This window comes from Fomitopsis serialis (genome assembly GCF_022376445.1).
Source record: "Fomitopsis serialis strain Sig1Antser10 chromosome Unknown B0H18scaffold_82, whole genome shotgun sequence".
Taxonomy (NCBI): Eukaryota; Fungi; Basidiomycota; class Agaricomycetes; order Polyporales; family Fomitopsidaceae; genus Fomitopsis; species Fomitopsis serialis.
The window spans coordinates 90,116-110,654 of NW_025955042.1; the positions used below are offsets into that span (position 1 = coordinate 90,116).

General features: G+C 54.5%; 6 protein-coding genes across 6 annotated transcripts; 5 read left to right on the forward strand and 1 right to left on the reverse strand.

Annotated features, from left to right (window-relative positions):
• The first annotated feature begins 140 nt into the window (after positions 1-140).
• B0H18DRAFT_657925 (kinase-like domain-containing protein) lies at positions 141-4,506 on the forward strand. The gene is made up of 5 exons (XM_048038989.1): positions 141-222; positions 281-832; positions 890-3,502; positions 3,561-3,934; positions 3,992-4,506. Exons 2-5 carry the CDS (start codon positions 404-406, stop codon positions 4,017-4,019), a joined length of 3,444 nt encoding a protein of 1,147 aa, XP_047889277.1. The 5' UTR covers positions 141-222; positions 281-403; the 3' UTR covers positions 4,020-4,506.
• Positions 4,507-4,972: 466 nt separating this feature from the next.
• Positions 4,973-5,455, forward strand: B0H18DRAFT_845913 (uncharacterized protein; the record flags this gene model as incomplete). The annotated part of the gene is made up of 2 exons (XM_048039552.1): positions 4,973-5,176; positions 5,222-5,455. Coding segments are annotated over 2 exons (438 nt in total), but the record flags the coding sequence as incomplete, so codon positions are not given.
• Positions 5,456-8,246: 2,791 nt separating this feature from the next.
• B0H18DRAFT_1029461 (uncharacterized protein) lies at positions 8,247-8,994 on the forward strand (the record flags this gene model as incomplete). The annotated part of the gene is made up of 3 exons (XM_048029988.1): positions 8,247-8,261; positions 8,297-8,575; positions 8,617-8,994. 3 exons carry the CDS (start codon positions 8,247-8,249, stop codon positions 8,992-8,994), a joined length of 672 nt encoding a protein of 223 aa, XP_047889279.1.
• Positions 8,995-13,334: 4,340 nt separating this feature from the next.
• On the forward strand, positions 13,335-14,898 carry B0H18DRAFT_1122731 (uncharacterized protein; the record flags this gene model as incomplete). Its single annotated transcript, XM_048034562.1, has 3 exons — positions 13,335-13,456; positions 13,514-13,709; positions 13,771-14,898. The coding sequence occupies 3 exons, from the start codon at positions 13,335-13,337 to the stop codon at positions 14,896-14,898; spliced, it is 1,446 nt and encodes a 481-aa protein (XP_047889280.1).
• Positions 14,899-15,100: 202 nt separating this feature from the next.
• On the forward strand, positions 15,101-17,983 carry B0H18DRAFT_1029463 (uncharacterized protein). Its single transcript, XM_048029989.1, is given in 3 exon segments — positions 15,101-15,634; positions 15,648-15,786; positions 17,782-17,983. The coding sequence occupies 3 exon segments, from the start codon at positions 15,125-15,127 to the stop codon at positions 17,856-17,858; spliced, it is 726 nt and encodes a 241-aa protein (XP_047889281.1). The 5' UTR covers positions 15,101-15,124; the 3' UTR covers positions 17,859-17,983.
• Positions 17,984-18,022: 39 nt separating this feature from the next.
• B0H18DRAFT_1029466 (uncharacterized protein) lies at positions 18,023-18,938 on the reverse strand. The gene is made up of 2 exons (XM_048029990.1): positions 18,322-18,938; positions 18,023-18,276 (listed from the first exon to the last, which is right to left on the reverse strand). Exons 1-2 carry the CDS (start codon positions 18,837-18,839, stop codon positions 18,117-18,119), a joined length of 678 nt encoding a protein of 225 aa, XP_047889282.1. The 5' UTR covers positions 18,840-18,938; the 3' UTR covers positions 18,023-18,116.
• Positions 18,939-20,539: the final 1,601 nt, after the last annotated feature.

A 20,539-nucleotide genomic window follows, 5' to 3' on the forward strand; every position in this document is an offset into this window, starting at 1 on the left:
CAGCGTAATAAACGAGCGTGAAACTGCAAGGATTGCCATTGGTTTATTGTAGACGCCCATAGTTATGTGCCCTGCTTAGTCATCGCCGAATACGGTAGTCTGCCCTGCCGTTGCATCGGTTCTGCTGAGTCGCCAGTCCCCGTCTCACTTCCTGCCCTCGTCGTCGCCGTGCACGACGACGGCGAACTCGCACCCTTCGCACGGCCTGACCAGACACTTTCCGTGAGTATGCGATCTGTCATCCTTCCAATGCCTCAGCATGACAACTGCCACGCGTCAGCGTCGCTTTGAATTCGTCTCGCAGTTCGCCATCAGGCCGTCTTCTTTCCAACTTTCTCCCACAAGAGCTCAAAACCTCGGATTGTGAGCAGCCAGCGGGCTTGCTAACGTTGGCGTGTACGCTATGGACTCCTCCTACTCAAGCCTGCAAGTCCCCGACTCTTCGCAGGCCGGTCCGTCGCGTCATGCGTACCGACCTGCCTCCATCCAGCCCACGACTACATCGTCTTCGGCCTCTCCGTCATCGTCCAAGAAGCGAGCCTCGCACACAGTGGTGACGGGGCAGCGAGAGCAGGAAGAGCAGCCTTCTTATCGCGACATCTACGCGCATCCCGCCGCACTCGAGTATGCCGCCGCTCATCCGAAGCGAACCATACCAAAGTTTGGGCCGTACCTGTTGCTGCAGACGTTAGGCGAGGGAGAGTTTGGGAAGGTGAAACTGGGCTTGCACATGCAGTGGGGCGAGGAGGTCGCTGTCAAGTTGATGCGACGGGGGAATATAGATTCCTCGGTACGCATGTCGAAGGTTGAGAGGGAGATAGAGGTCCTCAAGGTGCGCCGTCCGCATCCTGAGATGATTATATGCAACATTACTAACGTTGTTGAGTAGAGTCTGAAGCATCCCAACATCGTTCGCCTATACGACGTGATTGAGACCGACAAGTACATCGGCATCATCCTCGAATACGCTTCAGGGGGCGAGCTGTTCGACCATATCCTGGCCCATCGTTATCTGCGCGAAAAGGACGCGTGCAAGCTATTCTCGCAGCTCATCTCCGGCGTTTGGTACATCCATCAAAAGAAAATCGTTCATCGTGACCTCAAGCTCGAGAACCTGCTCCTGGACCGTCACCGTAATGTGATCATCACCGACTTCGGCTTCGCCAACCGCTTCGAGCACCGGTCGGACGACCTGATGCAGACAAGCTGCGGGTCGCCGTGCTATGCGGCGCCCGAGCTAGTCATATCCGACGGGCTCTATGTCGGTTCCGCTGTCGACATCTGGTCGTGCGGAGTCATTCTCTATGCAATGCTGGCAGGGTACCTGCCCTTCGACGACGATCCGGCTAACCCGGACGGAGACAACATCAACCTCCTGTACAAGTACATTGTCAACACTCCTCTGTCCTTCCCCGACTACATATCCGCCGAAGCCCGTGACCTGCTCTCCATCATGCTTGTCCCGGACCCGTCCCGTCGAGCTGACCTGCCCACCATCATGGCTCACCGATGGCTCGCGCCTTGCGTGCACAACTTCAACAAGAGTGTTGCGGACCTTGAGCGCGCGGCTATTGAGCAGCACCATCAGAAGCGACTTGCCTACCAGAGGCAGATGAAGCAGGCTGTCCAGACGCAAGAGCCCGCGTCGAAGATTGCGCGCAGCCAGAGCTCGCGGACGGATGGCTACAGCGGCTCTGCGAGCGTTGGCCCCCCGTCTCGGTCTAGGAGTAACCGGGACCACGCATATAGTCAGCAAGCGCAGCCGGAATACCTTTACGAGACGTCTCCGGACGCATCTGTATACTCGACTGCTCCAAGTGCGTCTCGTCGGGCCTTCAACTCGACTATCGTGTTGCCTACATCGACTCCTATGGTGGAAGACGATCCGTTTGCGCCCTCGCCCACCGGGGAGAACGATGCAACCGCATCTGCCATGGATACGGCTGCTACCAATGGAACCACTTCCGAAGAGACAAGGAAGATCAACGGTTCCTCGCCACCCGTCTCCAGCAGCAAGACTTCTCCCGACGGCAAGCGCAAGGGTGGCATGCGTCATACCATTCAGGTTGAGTATGGGGAATCCGACGGCAGGGAGCCCCAGCACAAGAGCAGCAGCCGCACAACTAATGGGGCCTCCTCGGCGGGCCCATCCAACCCCGAAAAGGAGCGCTCTCAGAGGAAGGCGTCTGTCGATGTTACCAGGCGCAGCTCGACGAAGGCCTTGCCGAGCACACCCTCAGCGACTGTCTCCCGAGATCGCTCCGAGACGATCACCCAGCGACTCGTCTCTGCGCAAAGCGCAACTGCCCCGCCTGTCGCGATCGAGGTCACAGGACCGCCCGTCTCGCCAGGGTTTTCTCCCGAGGAGAAGGCGCCAACGGCATCCGAGAAGACGGACTCCGCGTCGTCGAAGCAGAGCCGGCACAGGAAGGGTCTTTCCATTGACAAGATTGGCATCTCCAAGCTCTTCGGTGCTTCGCCGGAGCAGCCTACCAATGGTGTGCAGCGCGCGCCCTCGCAGAGCAAGAAGAATGGCCCTGGCCGTGCGCCATCCACGGATGCCATGGCAAACGGCAAACATGACGTCGGAAGGCGGCCCTCGACGTTGCAGGTCCCTGTATCTCCCACATCCCCGACCGCGTCCGAACCTACAGCGACGCTCAGCCCAGATGGCTCTATCAGCAGTAAGAAGTCAAGGCGGAACACGCTCACCGTCATGGTCGAGCCGCTCAGCCGGACTATTAAGCAGCGCACGAAGGGCAGGACGGCGGAGACGCCTGTCAAGGAGAAGGCAATGGAGAAACAGCCGTCCTCAGACGGCGCACCCGCCGTTCCCCCGAAGTCGCCCGTCGTCGTCACTCCCGCGACGCCCCAATATGCGCAGCAGCGTGGTGTACCACCGACCCCAGTCGGAGGTCCCCACCTCGCTGTGCCGGCCTCGACGGTCAAGGCCAGCAGGGTCATGCAGTGGTTCAGGTCGAAGAGCAAGGGCAAGAACACCGACGACGAGGCGGAGAAGGGCTCCGGCGCGTCAGATATCGAGGTCGTCCAGCGAGACATGACGCCGTCGTCCTCTGGTACAATGAGTGGCAACGTCGCGATGGGTTACCTTACCACGCCGACATCCGAGTACAACCGCTCGCCTGTGGCAGACGGGCACCCGCAGCGGTCCGCGTCGACGCACAACGAGTCCCCGCACGTGGGTAACAGCCTCGCGGACCGCGTGCGCAACATCGGGACGGGTGCGAAGAAGAGCGCGCATGAGTACCCTGACATTCGCAGGCACCATGGCCCGCTCGATCAGACGACGGTCACGACGCACCCGCCGCCGGAGGTCATGAAGCATGTCAAGACCGTCCTCGAGGGCATGGGGGTCGAAATCCACATCGAGACGGATTACAAGTACAGATGTGTCCGGCCGAAGCGCAGAAGGGTTGGCTTGGGTTTGCGCGAGGGATCCGTGGCCGCATTCTCAATGGTCGGTTCGGCTGCCTCTAACGGCGTAAGTGGGCGAGCCATTTACGTGCTATGTGCTTCCTGTGACTGACGTGTACTCGTAGGTTGACAAGCGCGGCTTGCCCCAGCCTCCTCAGTCCTACGGCACCTTCAGCGGAACAGGTGGCATGCTCAGGGGACTACTGATGCGCCGCCAGTCTTCTCAGGTGTCCACGAACTCGCTCAATCAGAACGGTGCTCAGTCGTACGACGGCGAGACCTCGCCGGACGCCCTCATTGCGGCAGCAGTGCCCGGTGGCTCGGACGTACCAGTCGCCGAGTCCGTCTATGGCGACTCTCAACAAGACCAAGGAGACGAAATCAGGTTCTCCGTTGAGTTGACGCGCATCGACCGCTTGGACGATACGTACAGTCTCGATATTAGACGGCTCAAGGGCAACCTCCGGAGCTACAAGTTTGTATATGACACGCTCAGAAAGTGAGTGCAATGTGCCGTCCTGTTTCGCGACCTCTGTTGTTGATATAATTCGACTAGCCGAGCTGATCTCCAGCGTGCGGGGTAGAATCACCCCCTCACGCATACCGAGCATGCGTTGTGTGTTGTCGTCTCTGTTTCTCTCCTTTCTGCGTCGGGGCTCGGGACACCATCTCGCATATTCGTATACCTAATTAATCCGTCCGCAAGCATCCCATCATCCATTCACTCTAATATTCTCCTTCCGTGTACTCTGGATTCGGTACAGGCACTGCTCACCCCACCCCCTCTTTGGCATACGCTTCGGTTGCCTGGCTCACTATTCCCTCGCTGTTATTGGTGTTCTGATCGTGTTCTCGTGTCTTGGTCGCAAGGTGGATAGTGCGACAATACAGCAGTCGCCCCATACCTACATGCATATCACTCCCTACACTCCCATTACCCCAAATATACCAGACTCATTAATTATTATGCGCTCTGCGTGAGTCTAGTGTGTTCTTGTCACGAGTAATCTCATCCCCTTGGCGGCGAGCGTTGCCGACAAACCGTCAGAAATTGTAGATTTAATCCAGTCAGCCTCGATGGTGGCTGACATGGACAACTTGTGCGCGCTTCCCACTTTCACTACTACTTGTACGACCTCTCCCACCTTTGTCTGTTTATTCTTCAGCTACAATCTAGTGTACTACGCCAGCGGCCCGCGGTACTCCTTCTGGTGAGTGGCAAGGGAGTATTGTCGACCTCGAAGTTCACCGACTACGTGCAAGCAGTCACCACTCTAATACAGCTACTACACACTCCTTGTCCGAGAAACAGAAACCATACGTCCCAATCATAATGACATCTCAATTCAGACGACAAGAAACCAGGCGGTCGGCCACGGCGAAATACAAACCATATACTCTCGCGTACGATGACGACGAAGACGAGTTCACACCGGCACCCAAGAAGAAGACCTCTCGCACGGCGGTCTCGAGGACGCCTTCCTCGGAGAAGAAGAAACCTAAGACGACTTCTGAGCCCCTCCCACCGCCGACGACCAACCTGGGGATGCCTACGCGCGAGCAGTACAAGGCCATCGAGCACGAGTACATCCAGTCGCTGCACCCGCGCAAGCGGGAGAAGGCCCTCCTCAGCCAGGAGATGTTCGACATGGTCTGGGAGGTCCTGCACGACCCGCTCCGCTCGCGCGTCGGCTCGCCGCAGTTCCGCTGGTGGGTCCGCAAGATGTTCGTTCTCTCGCAAGTCCGCTCGGAGATGTTGTCCGGGACCATCACGACCGACGCGCAGCCCGCCGCCGTCGACGGAAGCACGCCCGTGGTGCTGCATGAGGATCGCCCGGTCGCGCTGAAGGAGCAGATTTACGAGGTGCTGTGCTATTGCCATGATCTGTCGAACCACGGCGGGCGCGACAAGACGACGATGGTGATCCGCGAACACTACTCGTGGATCCCGAAGGAGCTCATCGCCCAGTTTGTCAAGGTCTGTCCGACGTGCATCTACAAGAAGACGGGCAGCAGGGACCTGCTGCATGCGCTGGGCGACGTCGGGAACTCACCTTTACTCAGGATGGAGGGTAACGGAGGAAGTTTAGGTGTCGGTGTCGCTGGGCCGCCCGCACATGTGCACGAGCCGCTGCCAAGCGCCGGATTCCCGCGCCTCCCAATCTTGCCAGAGCCCTCTGCAGTCCCTGTGCTCGTCAAGACTGAGTCGACGCCTTCGCCTGAGTGGCCTGCTGTCCCTTTGCCGCCTGTGCACGCTCCCTCCGCCTCTCAGACTGTACCCGTTCCTGCCGGCGACTCTTCTCTCTTGCCTCCTCTGCACTCTTGGATGCCTGCTAGCTACGCCTCTCCGAACGACTGGTCCTCTGTCTCTGTTCCTAGCCACTCGGACATGACGCCTAGCATGTACTCTCAGGCTCGACACAGCTACTCTCAAGCTCAAGCTCAAGGCTTCCAAGACCTGCCACCGATCCGGCGACTGCATAGTGCGGATGACGCTTTTGCCTACAACAACAACACACGCGTCACCCTTCCACCTCTGCAGCAAGTACTCTCCGACGGCGGTCTGGGCACTGGGCAGCAACTTCTGACTTCTGCCTGGGGTGCGGCGCCGAATATGTCTGTCTGGGATCCCTGTTCCCCTAGCTGGACCGCCCCACCTTTCTCTCAACCCGCCGACAGCTCCGCTTACGCTGCCTTCAGTTTTGTCTCGCCGCTCAGCTCGCCCTCACGAAGGTGGTACACTCTTCTCGACGACCATGCACGCGATCACTCCGGCATGCGTCTTGACCAACCCGAACAGGCTGCTCCTGACACGCTCCACATCGACCCTGCCCTGCTCGGCTCTGCGGACGACGGCTACTTCTCGTTCACACCAAACGGCGGCTCGCCCTTCCGTCCGACGAACGACCGGTCTCTCAGTGGTCACTCAGACGCGGACGCAGACGCTGAGACGCCCCGCCGTGTGCGGCGTACCCTGTCTGTGCAGTCGCTCATCGTAGGCTCCACGTCGATGAACTCGCTCACGCTGCGCATCGAAGGCGAAGACGACGATGAGGCCGCGCAGGGTACGCCAGTGAGGCGGGCGGTTGCAGGCGTGCTGGAGGACGGGCGGAGCCCCGGCGGAAGCGTGTATCTGCACCCGTCGAGATTCTTACTTGGTGCGGTGGGGAGGCAGGCGTGAGCGTCGGCGCGGAGGTAACGGCGCGTTGCGCTGGCGAGCTGCACGACGGTCTGGAAGACAGCCTCGTGTCGACATATGGTACACATACTACATTTTACTACATCCATGCATTCGCTACGAACCCATTTCGTATAATATGTCTATGTATATATGTAGGCATGGTTAAGATGTGATGCACGCGGGACTTAGACTAGATTCCTATCATGCTGCGAACAACGAAGGATACTATCTCGGCTTCAACGCTTTACAGTAAAAGAGATACTTTCCAGCTTTGTACAAGCTGCACAGCCTGCACCTCGACCTCCCGTATCCCTGAGCCGGTTAGCTCAGAGTCATGATCAGAGTCTCAGACTGCCGGATACGGCAATTGTCGTCGCTGGTCACGGCTTCGCGAAGCTCCGTTGCGGAGTCACTACTGCTCTCTTTGGTTGTAGGAAATTCGCGCGTCCGAGCCGCATCACCCAAAACGTGCATGCAGTGACTCGGTTTCGGCGAGATATAATGGTAACTTGGAGCGGTTGGCGACTCAGAGTTCCGCTTGTCCTCAACATCCGTCTCTACCTCTCCCCACCTCTAGCAGGACGCCATGCTGCCGTACGCGCATCCCCATATTCCACTTGATGTGGTAGAAGAGATCTTCAAGTATCTGTCGCCATATGCCCTGGGCAAAAACGACCGCAAATTACTTGATGCTGAGGCCGCGCATGTTGCACAGGCAGGCCTTGCTAGTTGTGCCCGAGCATGCCGCGCTTTCCAGAGGCCTGCCGTGGAAGTTCTATGGAGGGAGCAACGGCTCATCCACGCTTGCGGTGTCCTCCCGAGCTTCACCCTTACCAGCGTTGGGGTCGGGCTCGGAGACGCGACCAATTTGATGAAGACGGCGATGGAAACGACGACTGGTCCGAAGACGTCGATGTGCGCAACCGTTTGAAGCCTCGTACATATGTGAGTCTGGCACTAAACCTTCTGTGGCAACCCCGTAATCATGGTGGACCTCCTATATGCGCAGTATCATCTACCGGGACCTATCTCGTCCGAGCAATGGTCTCGCTTCGAGTACTATGCGCACTTCATCCGCTCTCTCTATCATGGCATCTCGGAGAGACTGGATTCGACCACTTTTTCTATCTCCATCAGCACGCACACGGCAAACCGCTCTTTCCCAACTTGCACAAGCTAGAATGGGATCATGCCACCCCTGACCTGGCCTTGGTCATCTCACCGACCATCCGTGTCCTCCGGCTTCCAGAGCACGACAGCTCCAGTACGGACGAGTATCGCCTGCGGCGCCACGCATTCAAGACGCAGCTCCCTAGCGTACTTCGCAGTCTCCCGAACGTGGAAACACTGGAGTACTACGACTCGGCCATGAAGGCTTCTGGCATACATTCGCGCCAGGTCCGGATCACCAGTTCGTCGCTCAAAATATTTCCGTGCTGCATATTTCGGAGCCGTATAGCGCTTTGATGAAAGGTGCCCTTGCGGCTGTGTCGACGATCCAGACACTTACTCAACTGAGGATCGATGTCGCGCTCTCGAGCCGTTGGGTGACAACGGGACGCTTGAAGGCTGGGACAAGACGCGTATCCGCACATTTGCAAGACTGCGGCACTTGCAGATTGAGGCGAACATGGGACAGTCTGCAGTCATCCTCGAGCTATCGTCGCACCCAATCTCAAGGATGTCGAAGTGAAGCGTGATCCCGAGAGTGATCCTTGCAATTACCCGTTTTCGCTCCCGGAAGCCTTGGAGCCTCTGTGTAACCGGAACGCGTCGTCTCTGCGGAAGGTGTACCTCGGCTTGCAATACTTTTACGTACCCAAGTGGTATCCGGATCGGGGAATCCCACCGGAGACGGAACCGATCTTCCTCACTCTGACGAAGCCGTTGCTCCAGCTTCATCAGCTCCGGGAGCTCAATATCTACATCTACCCTGGCGAACACCGTGGTCCCATAGACGTACCTCTGCCTTCTATGTTGGCGCGTGGCCAATGCTGGAGACCCTCATCGTGGAAGTGGCCATCTTCACACCCGACGCGCTTCGGGCGGTCGTGCACGCTTGCCCTCAGCTGAAGTGTCTGATTGGCAAGTGCCTGTCGGATGACTTCCTGAAGCTGCCGGCGGCGTCTGACCAGCTCGGCGGTTCCCGTCGCGCAGTGTCCGAGTCTACAGGACATGGGCTTCGTCAGTTACGCCTCTTCAAAGCCACCAAGGTAGATGACCCTGCGGACATCACGAAGATCGCATACTTCCTGGACGAGCTGTTCCCTCGACTTCGCCTCGAGCTGTGTGTGACTCAGGACACCTACGTATTCAGGAATCAGGAAAATTGGATACCCGTTCTGCTGGAGGTGGTGAGGATTTCAAGTCGTACGTGATGCTAGTATTCTTGATCTGTGCCTCCTGCTCTTCGTAGTTTGCTCAAAGCGGACACGGTGCCGTATTCGTAAAAGGATAGTAATGGTCTACCATTCACGTCGTCTCCGTTTTTCGACACGGTTGCTGTGTACTTAGTGCTGATGGCAAATGGGAATGGACCCAATTGCCGGCAAATGGCGCTTGGGAATGGGTTTTCGGGGGGTGGCGTGCGCTGGCGATTGTGGCGCAACTGGCAAATGGGCTTTTTGAAGTGTTTTTGGCGTTTTGTGCTTAATTTCGAGCTTGTGCCGCTGCTTGGAGGTCCCCGAGGATGTTTAGCACTGCAGGGTATAAGCGGGACACTGGGAGAACAACATGCAGCCTATATAAGGCTCCAACCATTTCATGTATATACTGGGTATATACGGTTTTAACCATATACTGTATCCATGTATGTACCATGTCCAGGGTATATGGATATATACAATATAGTATACAGTATATGGTTAATTCCAAAGTATGGCAAGGCACATTAACACAAGGCTCTGAGCTGACCAGGAGGGGCTTTGGGCACTTACATCACTGCCTTCCATGAGCAGCTATCTTATCTCCAGCTTACCAAACAGATGAAGATTGGTGTGTTCAAGAGTGTGTAACCCTGCTGTCCTGCAGGTTACCATATATGGTACATTATGTAAGGTCCAACATCCATATGTGCAGTCTGGTCACCTTACTGAGTGTCATTGTGTCAATTGTTGATCACAGGTTATTTGTTGGTTTACAGTTTTGTTGGGTTTGCAGTTTGTTTGTTGGTATGTGGGTTTGATCATGCATGCTGGTCAGGTTCAGGTCAATTGTCAGTGATGGCTTTGGCACTGACAGGTGGTCTTAGTTTATCCATTGAGAGTGGACTCGGATTCTCGGATTCTCATTTGTGTTGAACAAACATCTTGGTCATGGTCAGATGTGAACTGACTTGGAGACACTTGCTCCTGTGTGATCTCATGGGCTGTGCAGTTTGCAGGCCATGCTATGGTGGTCTTCTTGGTGGGAATGGCAGATGAGGTATTGGGTTGAATTGCCTTGTCAGGATCCTGCAGATACAACAGAGATGTTGTTCAGTGTATTATTGAAATATTGTCAAGACTACTCACTGCATTCTTTTATTCTTTTTCTTTCCTTTTTCTTTTCCACTCACTTTATTGACTCATATATGACCTCAGTCTGGACTCCCAGTGAGCGGCAGGCATTCATAGGCTGCCCCCAGAGCCCTGCTCAGTATAGAGCCCCCAAGCAGGCCCATACAACTGTGAGAAACAAGCAGAACAGCATCTGACAAGTGCAAGTGTCCTGGGCATGGATGATGCCCAAAGGGCAATCACATCAGGAAAACTGAATGACAGGATTTTCTCGTGAAAGGCAAGATGTGAGACTCTCGATCATGGGCAAGATTGTTGCTCAGGAATGCTCCTTGGTGAGCACCTATCTCAGCAAAAAGCAACAGCGAGACTCCAGCTCAGGCCAATCAGCCCACAACCTATACCCGTGTTCCTGCTTGGTTCCCGCCCGCATTCATCATTCCTAGTTGCCATTGACAGTCTCGGACTGTGAGCCCAAGTTTCACCTCTGATACTACATACAATTATTTCTAAAACTCTACTGTACCTCCCTGGTCACTTCTTGACAGCCTTGTTCCATGTCCATCGCAAGCCAGCCACACTCAAGTCTCAACTCTCAAGTGGGTCTGCAAGAAAGTGTGAGTGCCCTTTGGTACGTTGCCGGTAGCGCCGGCTGAGCAACAGTCTCACACTGTGAGACACTGGCTCAAATTGGATCATCTGTGAGCCAGAAAATCACAAGCAGCCATTGGCGAGATGCAACACTCATTTTGAGGGAATCACCTTTCCTGATGCACATGAGGTATGTACATTGAAAACCTATGTATTTATACCCCTCCCCCTATCATTCTTGGTGAGGTACTATCATGGCCGAGCTTGCAAGCTTGAGCCTGTACCATAGTTACCATAGTTCTCATTCCATGCCCATTCAAGTTCTTGCTCACTCCATCAGTTCCATGTGACTGCAGCAACTACAATTGCCTGAGCCAACTCTGCCCATTACACTGGAGAGAATCGGAGAGGTCTAGGCACTATTCTGTACTAGCACATGAACCATATAAACCATATATATCCATATATATACTATATATATACTGTATACTGTATATATCCTCGATATTTGTATATGGATAGTAAATAGTTGGAGCCTTAAGCTGCCTATAGGATGTGAGTAGGCCTCGACAAGACAGCAGGTAGTGGCAGGCGGCCATAAGCAGCAAATCGGGTCTCGGGTCACGACGACTCGGAGTGCATTTGCATTCAAGTTAATGACTGGAACTTCGTGTAATCGCAGTCTGACGGATGGTTGCGCACGTCGCCGTGCATGTTCAAGGTGACTCGGTGCTGAAATGTTGACTCAATGGCATACAATTGCACACACTGCATCTCATGCTGAGACTGTCAAGGTGGGCTAGATGTAGCGAACACGGCGACACACCGCGTCCGCACTGGCGAACCGGCCTTTTAGGTCTGCTACGGAGACTACTCACGAATAGCAATTCTTCGCTGGCCACCTATGTCGGTCATTCTGGAACTGTTGAAGGCCGCAAGTGTAGCGATACTCCCGGGTTAAGTTAACATTAATATTAACCCCCGTGAGGCTCAGCGCTCATCGTCAATGTCCGCGTCAGTGAACGGCGACTCGTCGGCGAGCACCAGGTTACAGCTGTTTCCAAAACGATAGGCCCCTCATCAAAAATGCGTACACGGGCGGAGAGCGTCAGATCTTGCCTTCAAGGTGATCCGCACCTTCTGCCGGTCGACCTCAGCCACCCGCCGTAGTCTGGCTCGCCCTCGACGTGCCGGTTATGGTCCAATCTTGATGGGAATAGGGAGACCGACACACTCCGCCTGAGTGCGGTTTCTTGATGCGGGGCCCATCGTTTTGGAAACAGCTGTAAATACCGCACTTCCGATTGCCAAATGCGGTAATAGTGTAGCTGATTCTGCCCCTCAGAGAGTTGGACCAGGAATGGGCAGGCCAATGACACCCCCGTACTGCGAGTCATCTTCACAGACACTTTTCAAATTTCTCTTACCAACACTGAATGACCTCGACGGCTTGGTTTTGACTCAACCACACCGGTCCAGTCGCCATAAAATGCATAAGTGCCTGGCGATTCGCCAGGTTGCGCCACCCTCCCCTCTGCCACTTGCCAATCGCCAACCAATCGCCACCCCTGGCGCGTGCCAGGTGGCAAGTTGGCGCTGATTTGCCAACAACACTATGTGTACTGTACGACAGCTTCCCAGTCGATAGTTGATAGCACGTTCATGGAGTGTGTACCGTTCTGCCTGTTCTTATTCACGGAGGTTGCTACATACATATGACCCACATATCCATGCATACTTGTCGTAGGGAGACGGATGGGCACAGTACACGAGTAGGTGAGGATAAGTAATAACTTGAGGTCCTCCGGCCGATCGAGCACAGTGGCGCTAAGTACCGATTGCTAGTACCGACCATGTTTTCCTAACTTACGACTGATACGGCGAGGAGACAATATTCGACCCGTCTGTTTTCTTCTTCTTTCAGCAGCATGCCTGTGGCAGGCCGCCCTTCCCGAGTCTGCGTGAACTCATGTGGGAGTACGCCACGCCCGAGTTATCAGTGTCCGTCATCGCGCCGACCATCCACATTCTCTGGCACCTCCCTCAGGCTGAAGGCCATGGCGAAGAGGAGAACGGTTTGGGTACCGCATGCGACGACACGTGTTCAAAGAACTTCTCCCTAGCTAGTGCTCACGAGTGTGTTCCAGAGCTCAAAACACGACCGCTTGGGTACGAGGCCTTCTGGTCGCCATTCACATTGATGCCTCAAGACCGCTTCGTCACATCCGGAACACTGGCATCCGCAGTCTTCATATACGCGAGTCATGCCGCGCCCTCATGAGAGCGGCTCCTATCCACTACATATGTATGGGCGCACTGGTCGACCTCAAGATCTTCCTCGACGAAAGAGGCGGGATTTACTTTTCCGAGATGGAGTATGGCCAGGCCACACGGCCCAGTGACCATTGAGAGGTGCGTTCGCGCAGCTGACACGGCTACAGATCGATGGGCGAACAACGTAAGTGGCTGCCGTCACACCAGTGTGATTGTTGCGCCCGGATGTGGAGGAGGCCGGCGATCACCCAAAACGTGCATGCACTGACTCAATTGTGGCGAGATATAGAGCGTTTGGTGAGTTTCGCTTGTCCACAACGCTCATCTCTACGTCTCTCCACCGTCAGCAGGACGTCATGCTGCCGTATGCGCATCCCAATATTTCACTTGACGTGGTGGAGGAGATCTTCAAGCATCTGTCACCATATGCCCTGAGCGAACACGACCCCGGCTTCAAGTTACTGGACGCTCAAGGCACGTACGTTGCACAGGCAGCCCTTGCTAGGTGTGCCTGAGCATGCCGCGCTTTCCAGAGGCCTGCCGTGGAAGTTCTGTGGAGAGAGCAAGATCTCATCCATGCTTGTGGTGTCCTCCCGAGCTTCGCTCTTGCCAGCGTTAGGGGCCCGATGATAGACGCCGACCAATATCCACAAGACAACGATGCAAACGACGACTGGCCCGAAGACGGCCGCAATCCGCACGCGCGCAATTGTTTGAGGCCTAGTACCTATGTGAGTCTCTGGCACCAAGCCTTTTGCGCCAACGCCGTAGACATGATATCAATATGTGCAGTATCATCTATCGGGACCTATCTCGTCCGAGGAATGGTCCCGCTTCCAGTATTACGCGCACTTCATCCGCTCTCTCTATCATGACTCCTCGGAGAGACTAGAATCGACCGCTTTCTTCTATCTCCGTCAGCACGCACACGACACTGGCAACCCGCTCTTTCCCAACCTGCACAAGCTAGAATGGGGCCATGTTACTCCTGACCTGGCCATGGTCATCTCACCATCCATCCGTGTCCTCCGGATTCCAGAGCGCAGCAGCTCCCATGAAGACGAGCTCGATTATCGCATGCGGCGCCACGCATTCAAGACGCAGCTCCCTAGCGTACTTCGCAGTCTCCCGAACGTGGAAACACTGGAGTTACTACGACTCGGCCATGAAGGCTTCTGGCATACATTCGCGCCAGGTCCGGATCACCAGTTCGTCGCTCAAAATATTTCCGTGCTGCATATTTCGGAGCCGTATAGCGCTTTGATGAAAGGTGCCCTTGCGGCTGTGTCGACGATCCAGGCACTTACCCAGCTGAGGATCGATGTTGTGCTCACGAGCTGTTCGGGTGACGACGGGGAGCTTAAAGGTTGGGACAAGACGCGTATCCGCACATTTGCAAGACTGCGGTGCTTGCAGATTAAGGCGAACATGGGACAGTCCGGTGTCCTTCTCGATGCTATCGTCGCACCCAACCTGGAGGATGTCGAGGTGAAGCGCGATTGCGAGAGTGGTCCTTGCAAGGTGCCATTTTCGCTTCCGGAGGCCTTGGAGCCACTGGGTAACCGGAATGTGTCGTCCCTACGGAGGGTCTACCTCGATTTGCAAAACTACTACATACCCAAGCCAGGAGACGAGCCGGAGACGGAACCGATCTTCCTCACCCTGACAAAGCCATTGCTCCAGCTTCGCCAGCTCCGGGAGCTCAATATCTACATCTACCCTGGCGCCGATAGCAGTGGTCCCATAGACGTAGCTCTGCCTGCTATGTTGGCAGCGTGGCCACTGCTGGAGCACACCAAGCAGCGCTTTCTGACCGATCCTCATCCTACAGCCGACGCGCAGTCTCGCGGAATACCATCACATGAGTCGACGGCGGCCGACGCGTCGGCTTGTACAATGAGGATCGTGCAGCCGACATAGGTGTATAATGTGTTTGGCTGGGGGTGATGTATACAGTACCGTAGTGATCCTAGTAATCAATACTTTTACGGTCGGCTGGGCTCTTCTTGCGTGCTCAAAGCGTCGGTTGGCACAGTGCGATCGTGGCGCAGTGCAGCGCGGCGCGTCACAACTGGGCACGCGTTCAGACGCGTTGACTCGGAGACTTTCAACGTGTCAGTGCGTCAGCTCTCAAGATCTCACTCTCATGCACCGCCTTGCCCTCTCATTCACCAGGCGACCTGTCGCTCGCCGTCTTGCGCTCATACCGTCTTGCCCGCCTACCCTATCGCCGCCTGCATACCCTCGCCCCACTGCTGTCCTGCTGTCCTGCTCGCACGCCGTCTCGCCGGTCTATCGTCTCACCTGCTATCTCACACACCCGCCGTCTCACACACCTGCCGTCTTACTCACCCGCCGTCCACCGTCTTGCACGCCCATCGTCTCGCACACCTGCCGTCTTGCTCACCTGCCGTCTTTCTCACCTGCCAATTCACTGGCCTACTGTCTGGAGTGCCACATGCAGTGCCACAAGGGCACGCGGAAACGCCACGAGGGCGTCAAGACTGCGGGGATGCGGGCAACTCGAGCAGGTGAGTACCCCCACGCACGGTCTCAGGTGAGACAACACGCGAGGACGGCGACGGGCGCACATAGGGCAACTGCCCCAGATGCAAGCTCACCGCATGGCACGCGGACACAGCGCGCGGACACAGTGCGCGGACACAACACGCGGACACAACGACGAGCTGGGAGGAGTGCGAGAGGTCAGCGGGCACAGGGTATGGCAACGTACAAGGGCGCCCAGACAGTGCAAGCACAAGCAGGGCGGGGGTGGACGAGTGGTGAGACGGGCGAGCAAAAAGACGGGTACGCACTAAGGCTCCAACTATTTACTATCCATATACAAATATCGAGGATATATACAGTATACAGTATATATATAGTATATATATGGATATATATGGTTTATATGGTTCATGTGCTAGTACAGAATAGTGCCTAGACCTCTCCGATTCTCTCCAGTGTAATGGGCAGAGTTGGCTCAGGCAATTGTAGTTGCTGCAGTCACATGGAACTGATGGAGTGAGCAAGAACTTGAATGGGCATGGAATGAGAACTATGGTAACTATGGTACAGGCTCAAGCTTGCAAGCTCGGCCATGATAGTACCTCACCAAGAATGATAGGGGGAGGGGTATAAATACATAGGTTTTCAATGTACATACCTCATGTGCATCAGGAAAGGTGATTCCCTCAAAATGAGTGTTGCATCTCGCCAATGGCTGCTTGTGATTTTCTGGCTCACAGATGATCCAATTTGAGCCAGTGTCTCACAGTGTGAGACTGTTGCTCAGCCGGCGCTACCGGCAACGTACCAAAGGGCACTCACACTTTCTTGCAGACCCACTTGAGAGTTGAGACTTGAGTGTGGCTGGCTTGCGATGGACATGGAACAAGGCTGTCAAGAAGTGACCAGGGAGGTACAGTAGAGTTTTAGAAATAATTGTATGTAGTATCAGAGGTGAAACTTGGGCTCACAGTCCGAGACTGTCAATGGCAACTAGGAATGATGAATGCGGGCGGGAACCAAGCAGGAACACGGGTATAGGTTGTGGGCTGATTGGCCTGAGCTGGAGTCTCGCTGTTGCTTTTTGCTGAGATAGGTGCTCACCAAGGAGCATTCCTGAGCAACAATCTTGCCCATGATCGAGAGTCTCACATCTTGCCTTTCACGAGAAAATCCTGTCATTCAGTTTTCCTGATGTGATTGCCCTTTGGGCATCATCCATGCCCAGGACACTTGCACTTGTCAGATGCTGTTCTGCTTGTTTCTCACAGTTGTATGGGCCTGCTTGGGGGCTCTATACTGAGCAGGGCTCTGGGGGCAGCCTATGAATGCCTGCCGCTCACTGGGAGTCCAGACTGAGGTCATATATGAGTCAATAAAGTGAGTGGAAAAGAAAAAGGAAAGAAAAAGAATAAAAGAATGCAGTGAGTAGTCTTGACAATATTTCAATAATACACTGAACAACATCTCTGTTGTATCTGCAGGATCCTGACAAGGCAATTCAACCCAATACCTCATCTGCCATTCCCACCAAGAAGACCACCATAGCATGGCCTGCAAACTGCACAGCCCATGAGATCACACAGGAGCAAGTGTCTCCAAGTCAGTTCACATCTGACCATGACCAAGATGTTTGTTCAACACAAATGAGAATCCGAGAATCCGAGTCCACTCTCAATGGATAAACTAAGACCACCTGTCAGTGCCAAAGCCATCACTGACAATTGACCTGAACCTGACCAGCATGCATGATCAAACCCACATACCAACAAACAAACTGCAAACCCAACAAAACTGTAAACCAACAAATAACCTGTGATCAACAATTGACACAATGACACTCAGTAAGGTGACCAGACTGCACATATGGATGTTGGACCTTACATAATGTACCATATATGGTAACCTGCAGGACAGCAGGGTTACACACTCTTGAACACACCAATCTTCATCTGTTTGGTAAGCTGGAGATAAGATAGCTGCTCATGGAAGGCAGTGATGTAAGTGCCCAAAGCCCCTCCTGGTCAGCTCAGAGCCTTGTGTTAATGTGCCTTGCCATACTTTGGAATTAACCATATACTGTATACTATATTGTATATATCCATATACCCTGGACATGGTACATACATGGATACAGTATATGGTTAAAACCGTATATACCCAGTATATACATGAAATGGTTGGAGCCTTAGTACGCACACGCGGTGATGTGTCGCATGACGGGAAAAACGGGCGCGTTGCCCGCCGCGCGTGAGTGCGAACACATGCGAGTGAGATCACTGACTGCAGGCACAGGAAGTGGCGGCGACGTGCTGCACGACGCGCACGGCGACGACGTGTACCAAGGGCCAATGCCTTTTGCGCAGACATGACCGATGAACGGCGGCGGGCAGACGAGCGGGCGGGCGGGAGCGCACGCCGACCGCGCGCGCGCTGGGCAACTACCCGGCACACGAACATGGCCAACGAACGCGCGCAAGGCGAGCGCGTCAGTGGGCAGGTCAGTGGGTGGGCAGGTGGGCAGGGGGGGGGGGCAAGTAGACGGACAAGACGGTGGGCAAGTAGATGGGCAAGACGGCGGGCAAGTAGACGGGCAAGACGACGAGCAGCCAAGCAAGTGAGCGGATACCTTAGAAGGCGGACGGCGCACATAGGGTGACTGCCCCGGATGCAAACACGGCCAACAAGCGCACTGCGCGCGCGGGCCCCGGACGAGCAAAAAGGCGAGTATGCGACGCGGCGATGTATCGCACGATGGGCATGACGGGCGAGGGGAATTGCCCACCACATGTGAGTGCAAACACACGCAAGCGAAATCACTAACGGTAGGCACAGAAGGCGGCGGCGACGTGGGGCGCGACGCGGAAGGCGACCACATGTACCCAGGGGCCAATGCCCCGTGTGCAGACACGGCCGATGAACGGCGGCGGGCGGACGAGCGGGCGTGCGGGAGCACACGCCGGCCGCGTGTGCGCTGGGCAACCGCCCAGCACGCAAACACGGCCAACAAACGCGCGCGCGCATGAGCTCAGGACGGGACAGACAATGGACAGGGCCGGGGTGTGCGGAACACGTCGACCACGAGCACACAGGGCCAGTGCCCCGCGTACAAATGCAGCCGACGAGCGCGCCGTGGGCGTGGGCACAGCGCCGAGCAGGTGGGAGGGCGTGCGGATGGCGCGTAAGAAGCAGGGACGAGTAAGCCTAAGCGAGCGAGGAGGACGGCGGCGGGCGCGGGCAACGAGCCCAAACCCGCGCAGGGACCACCGAGGTACGCCAACCCACAGTGAACCGGGGTAGGATACAGGTAGCACCACCCATGGATACGGGTACGCTCGTTGCGGGTGCGGCATGTCTCACCTGCTATCTTATACATTCACCGTCTTGCACACCCGCCGTCTTGCACACCTGCCGTCTTGCACACCCGCCGTCTTGCACACCCACCGTCTTGCTCGCCTACCTGCCATCTTGCATTATCAATCACCCACCGTTACATTCTCCTTCTGGTTGTGCTCGCTTTCTTGTCTGTTTGAAGTCTCGGTGTACTAAAACTGTAAGAGCCTACAAACTAGATCAAACTTCCGATATAAACTAGATTTGTTTGTTAACAGCATTGTGGGCAGTTTCAGACGAGAGAGAGCATGGACAAGAAGTGTGATCTGTTGCTATAAGGCTTGCTCAATATAGTTCCAGTCGAGCTTGCCTATGGCCAACACTGCCAAATTCATACTCTGTCACTGTATGGATGTGATGGTTCGCTTTGAGCAATGAAACTCGTTGTCAGTTGGCCCAACATGCACATACACTCTTCGTAACTGTACTGCAGTTACACTTGATATAGACTTCGGGATGTCATGATCATATGTTCAGTACAACCTCTATCAGCATTCAATAGTATAGAAGTACAAAGGAGTGGACAACTAGAAGATATGTACACGAACTCAATGATAGTGGTCAGAGCACCCACTAAATGCGTGAACACTCTCCAGTGTTTTGCCCTCGGACATTGCCTCGGCCATGTCCCCGAGTCACCCGAGATGGTCTCATTCTCTTTATAACTTCACCTCTGAGCCACCATATGCTATGAGACTTTGTACCAAGCATGACTATGTGTAGTACATGGCTTGTATAGAATTCTGTGAGAATTGAACCGTGGGGTGTGTTTGTCTAAGACATGCTCTCCATGTATAACCTTCAAAGCTATCTCAAGCTATAACATTGCCAGATTGCTTCAGAGAATTGCCAGCAGCCACATGTACCATAGACACAGCATGAATACAACTTCTGTATGTACTTGATTCAAACAATTGTCTTGCAGAAGCTGAGATTTAATCCACATGCCTCTCAATATCTCCAAACAACATGTCATTTTTGAAACATATCCTGAGATCCTCTTCCCATACGAGCTGAGATTACACAAAGCCAAAGTGCTCTTTACATACACAACAATGAGGCTAATGGCCTACGTGAGTGGCTTCCCTAATCTACTACATGTAGTTCCACAGCAAATACAGTAGATCAGCGAAGTATCATCATTGTCAATTGCTGCGAGCCATTCAGGAATCACTCTAACAGAACAAGGAATACCTCAGTGTCTTACCATTGTATCTCTATTTGCTGATATACAGTTACTACATGGTGTATTGCACCTCAACACCGTAATGACTGTCTATAGACACAGTCACGGTACAAACATATATTGGACATGTTCAATAATACATCCACACCATTGGCCCCAAACCAATGAGCAAACAGCATACAGTTTTGCACGTACATACCATTCAAGTCGAGTCAAGAAACAAGATGCATACTTGCTGCCTTGTCAATGTCAAGGAGGTTATCACGATTCAAGACGGTGAGTGTCAAGGAGGCTTCTTGACCAGTCCGCCTTGATACCTCCAAGGAGCTCTCCGTCTTGAGATGTCCGTCTTGAGATGTCCATCTCAACTTGTCCGTCTTGAGATGTCCGTCTTGACAATGTCCGTCTTGACAATGTCCGTCTTGAGATGTCCGTCTTGAGAATGTCCGTCTTGAGAATGTCCGTCTTGAGAAT

Coding starts and splice junctions, on each gene's coding strand:
- B0H18DRAFT_1029466 (XM_048029990.1), bottom strand. CDS start 18,839: ATGCCGCACCCGCAACGAGCGTACCCGTATCCATGGGTGGTGCTACCT. Junction 18,277..18,321: donor CCCCACGTCGCCGCCGCCTT/CTGTGCCTACCG, acceptor GTTTGCACTCAC/ATGTGGTGGGCAATTCCCCT.
- B0H18DRAFT_1029463 (XM_048029989.1), top strand. CDS start 15,125: ATGCACCGCCTTGCCCTCTCATTCACCAGGCGACCTGTCGCTCGCCGT. Junction 15,787..17,781: donor ACGGGCGAGCAAAAAGACGG/GTACGCACTAAG, acceptor CTGCAGGCACAG/GAAGTGGCGGCGACGTGCTG.
- B0H18DRAFT_657925 (XM_048038989.1), top strand. CDS start 404: ATGGACTCCTCCTACTCAAGCCTGCAAGTCCCCGACTCTTCGCAGGCC. Junction 833..889: donor GGGAGATAGAGGTCCTCAAG/GTGCGCCGTCCG, acceptor GTTGTTGAGTAG/AGTCTGAAGCATCCCAACAT. Junction 3,503..3,560: donor GTTCGGCTGCCTCTAACGGC/GTAAGTGGGCGA, acceptor GTGTACTCGTAG/GTTGACAAGCGCGGCTTGCC.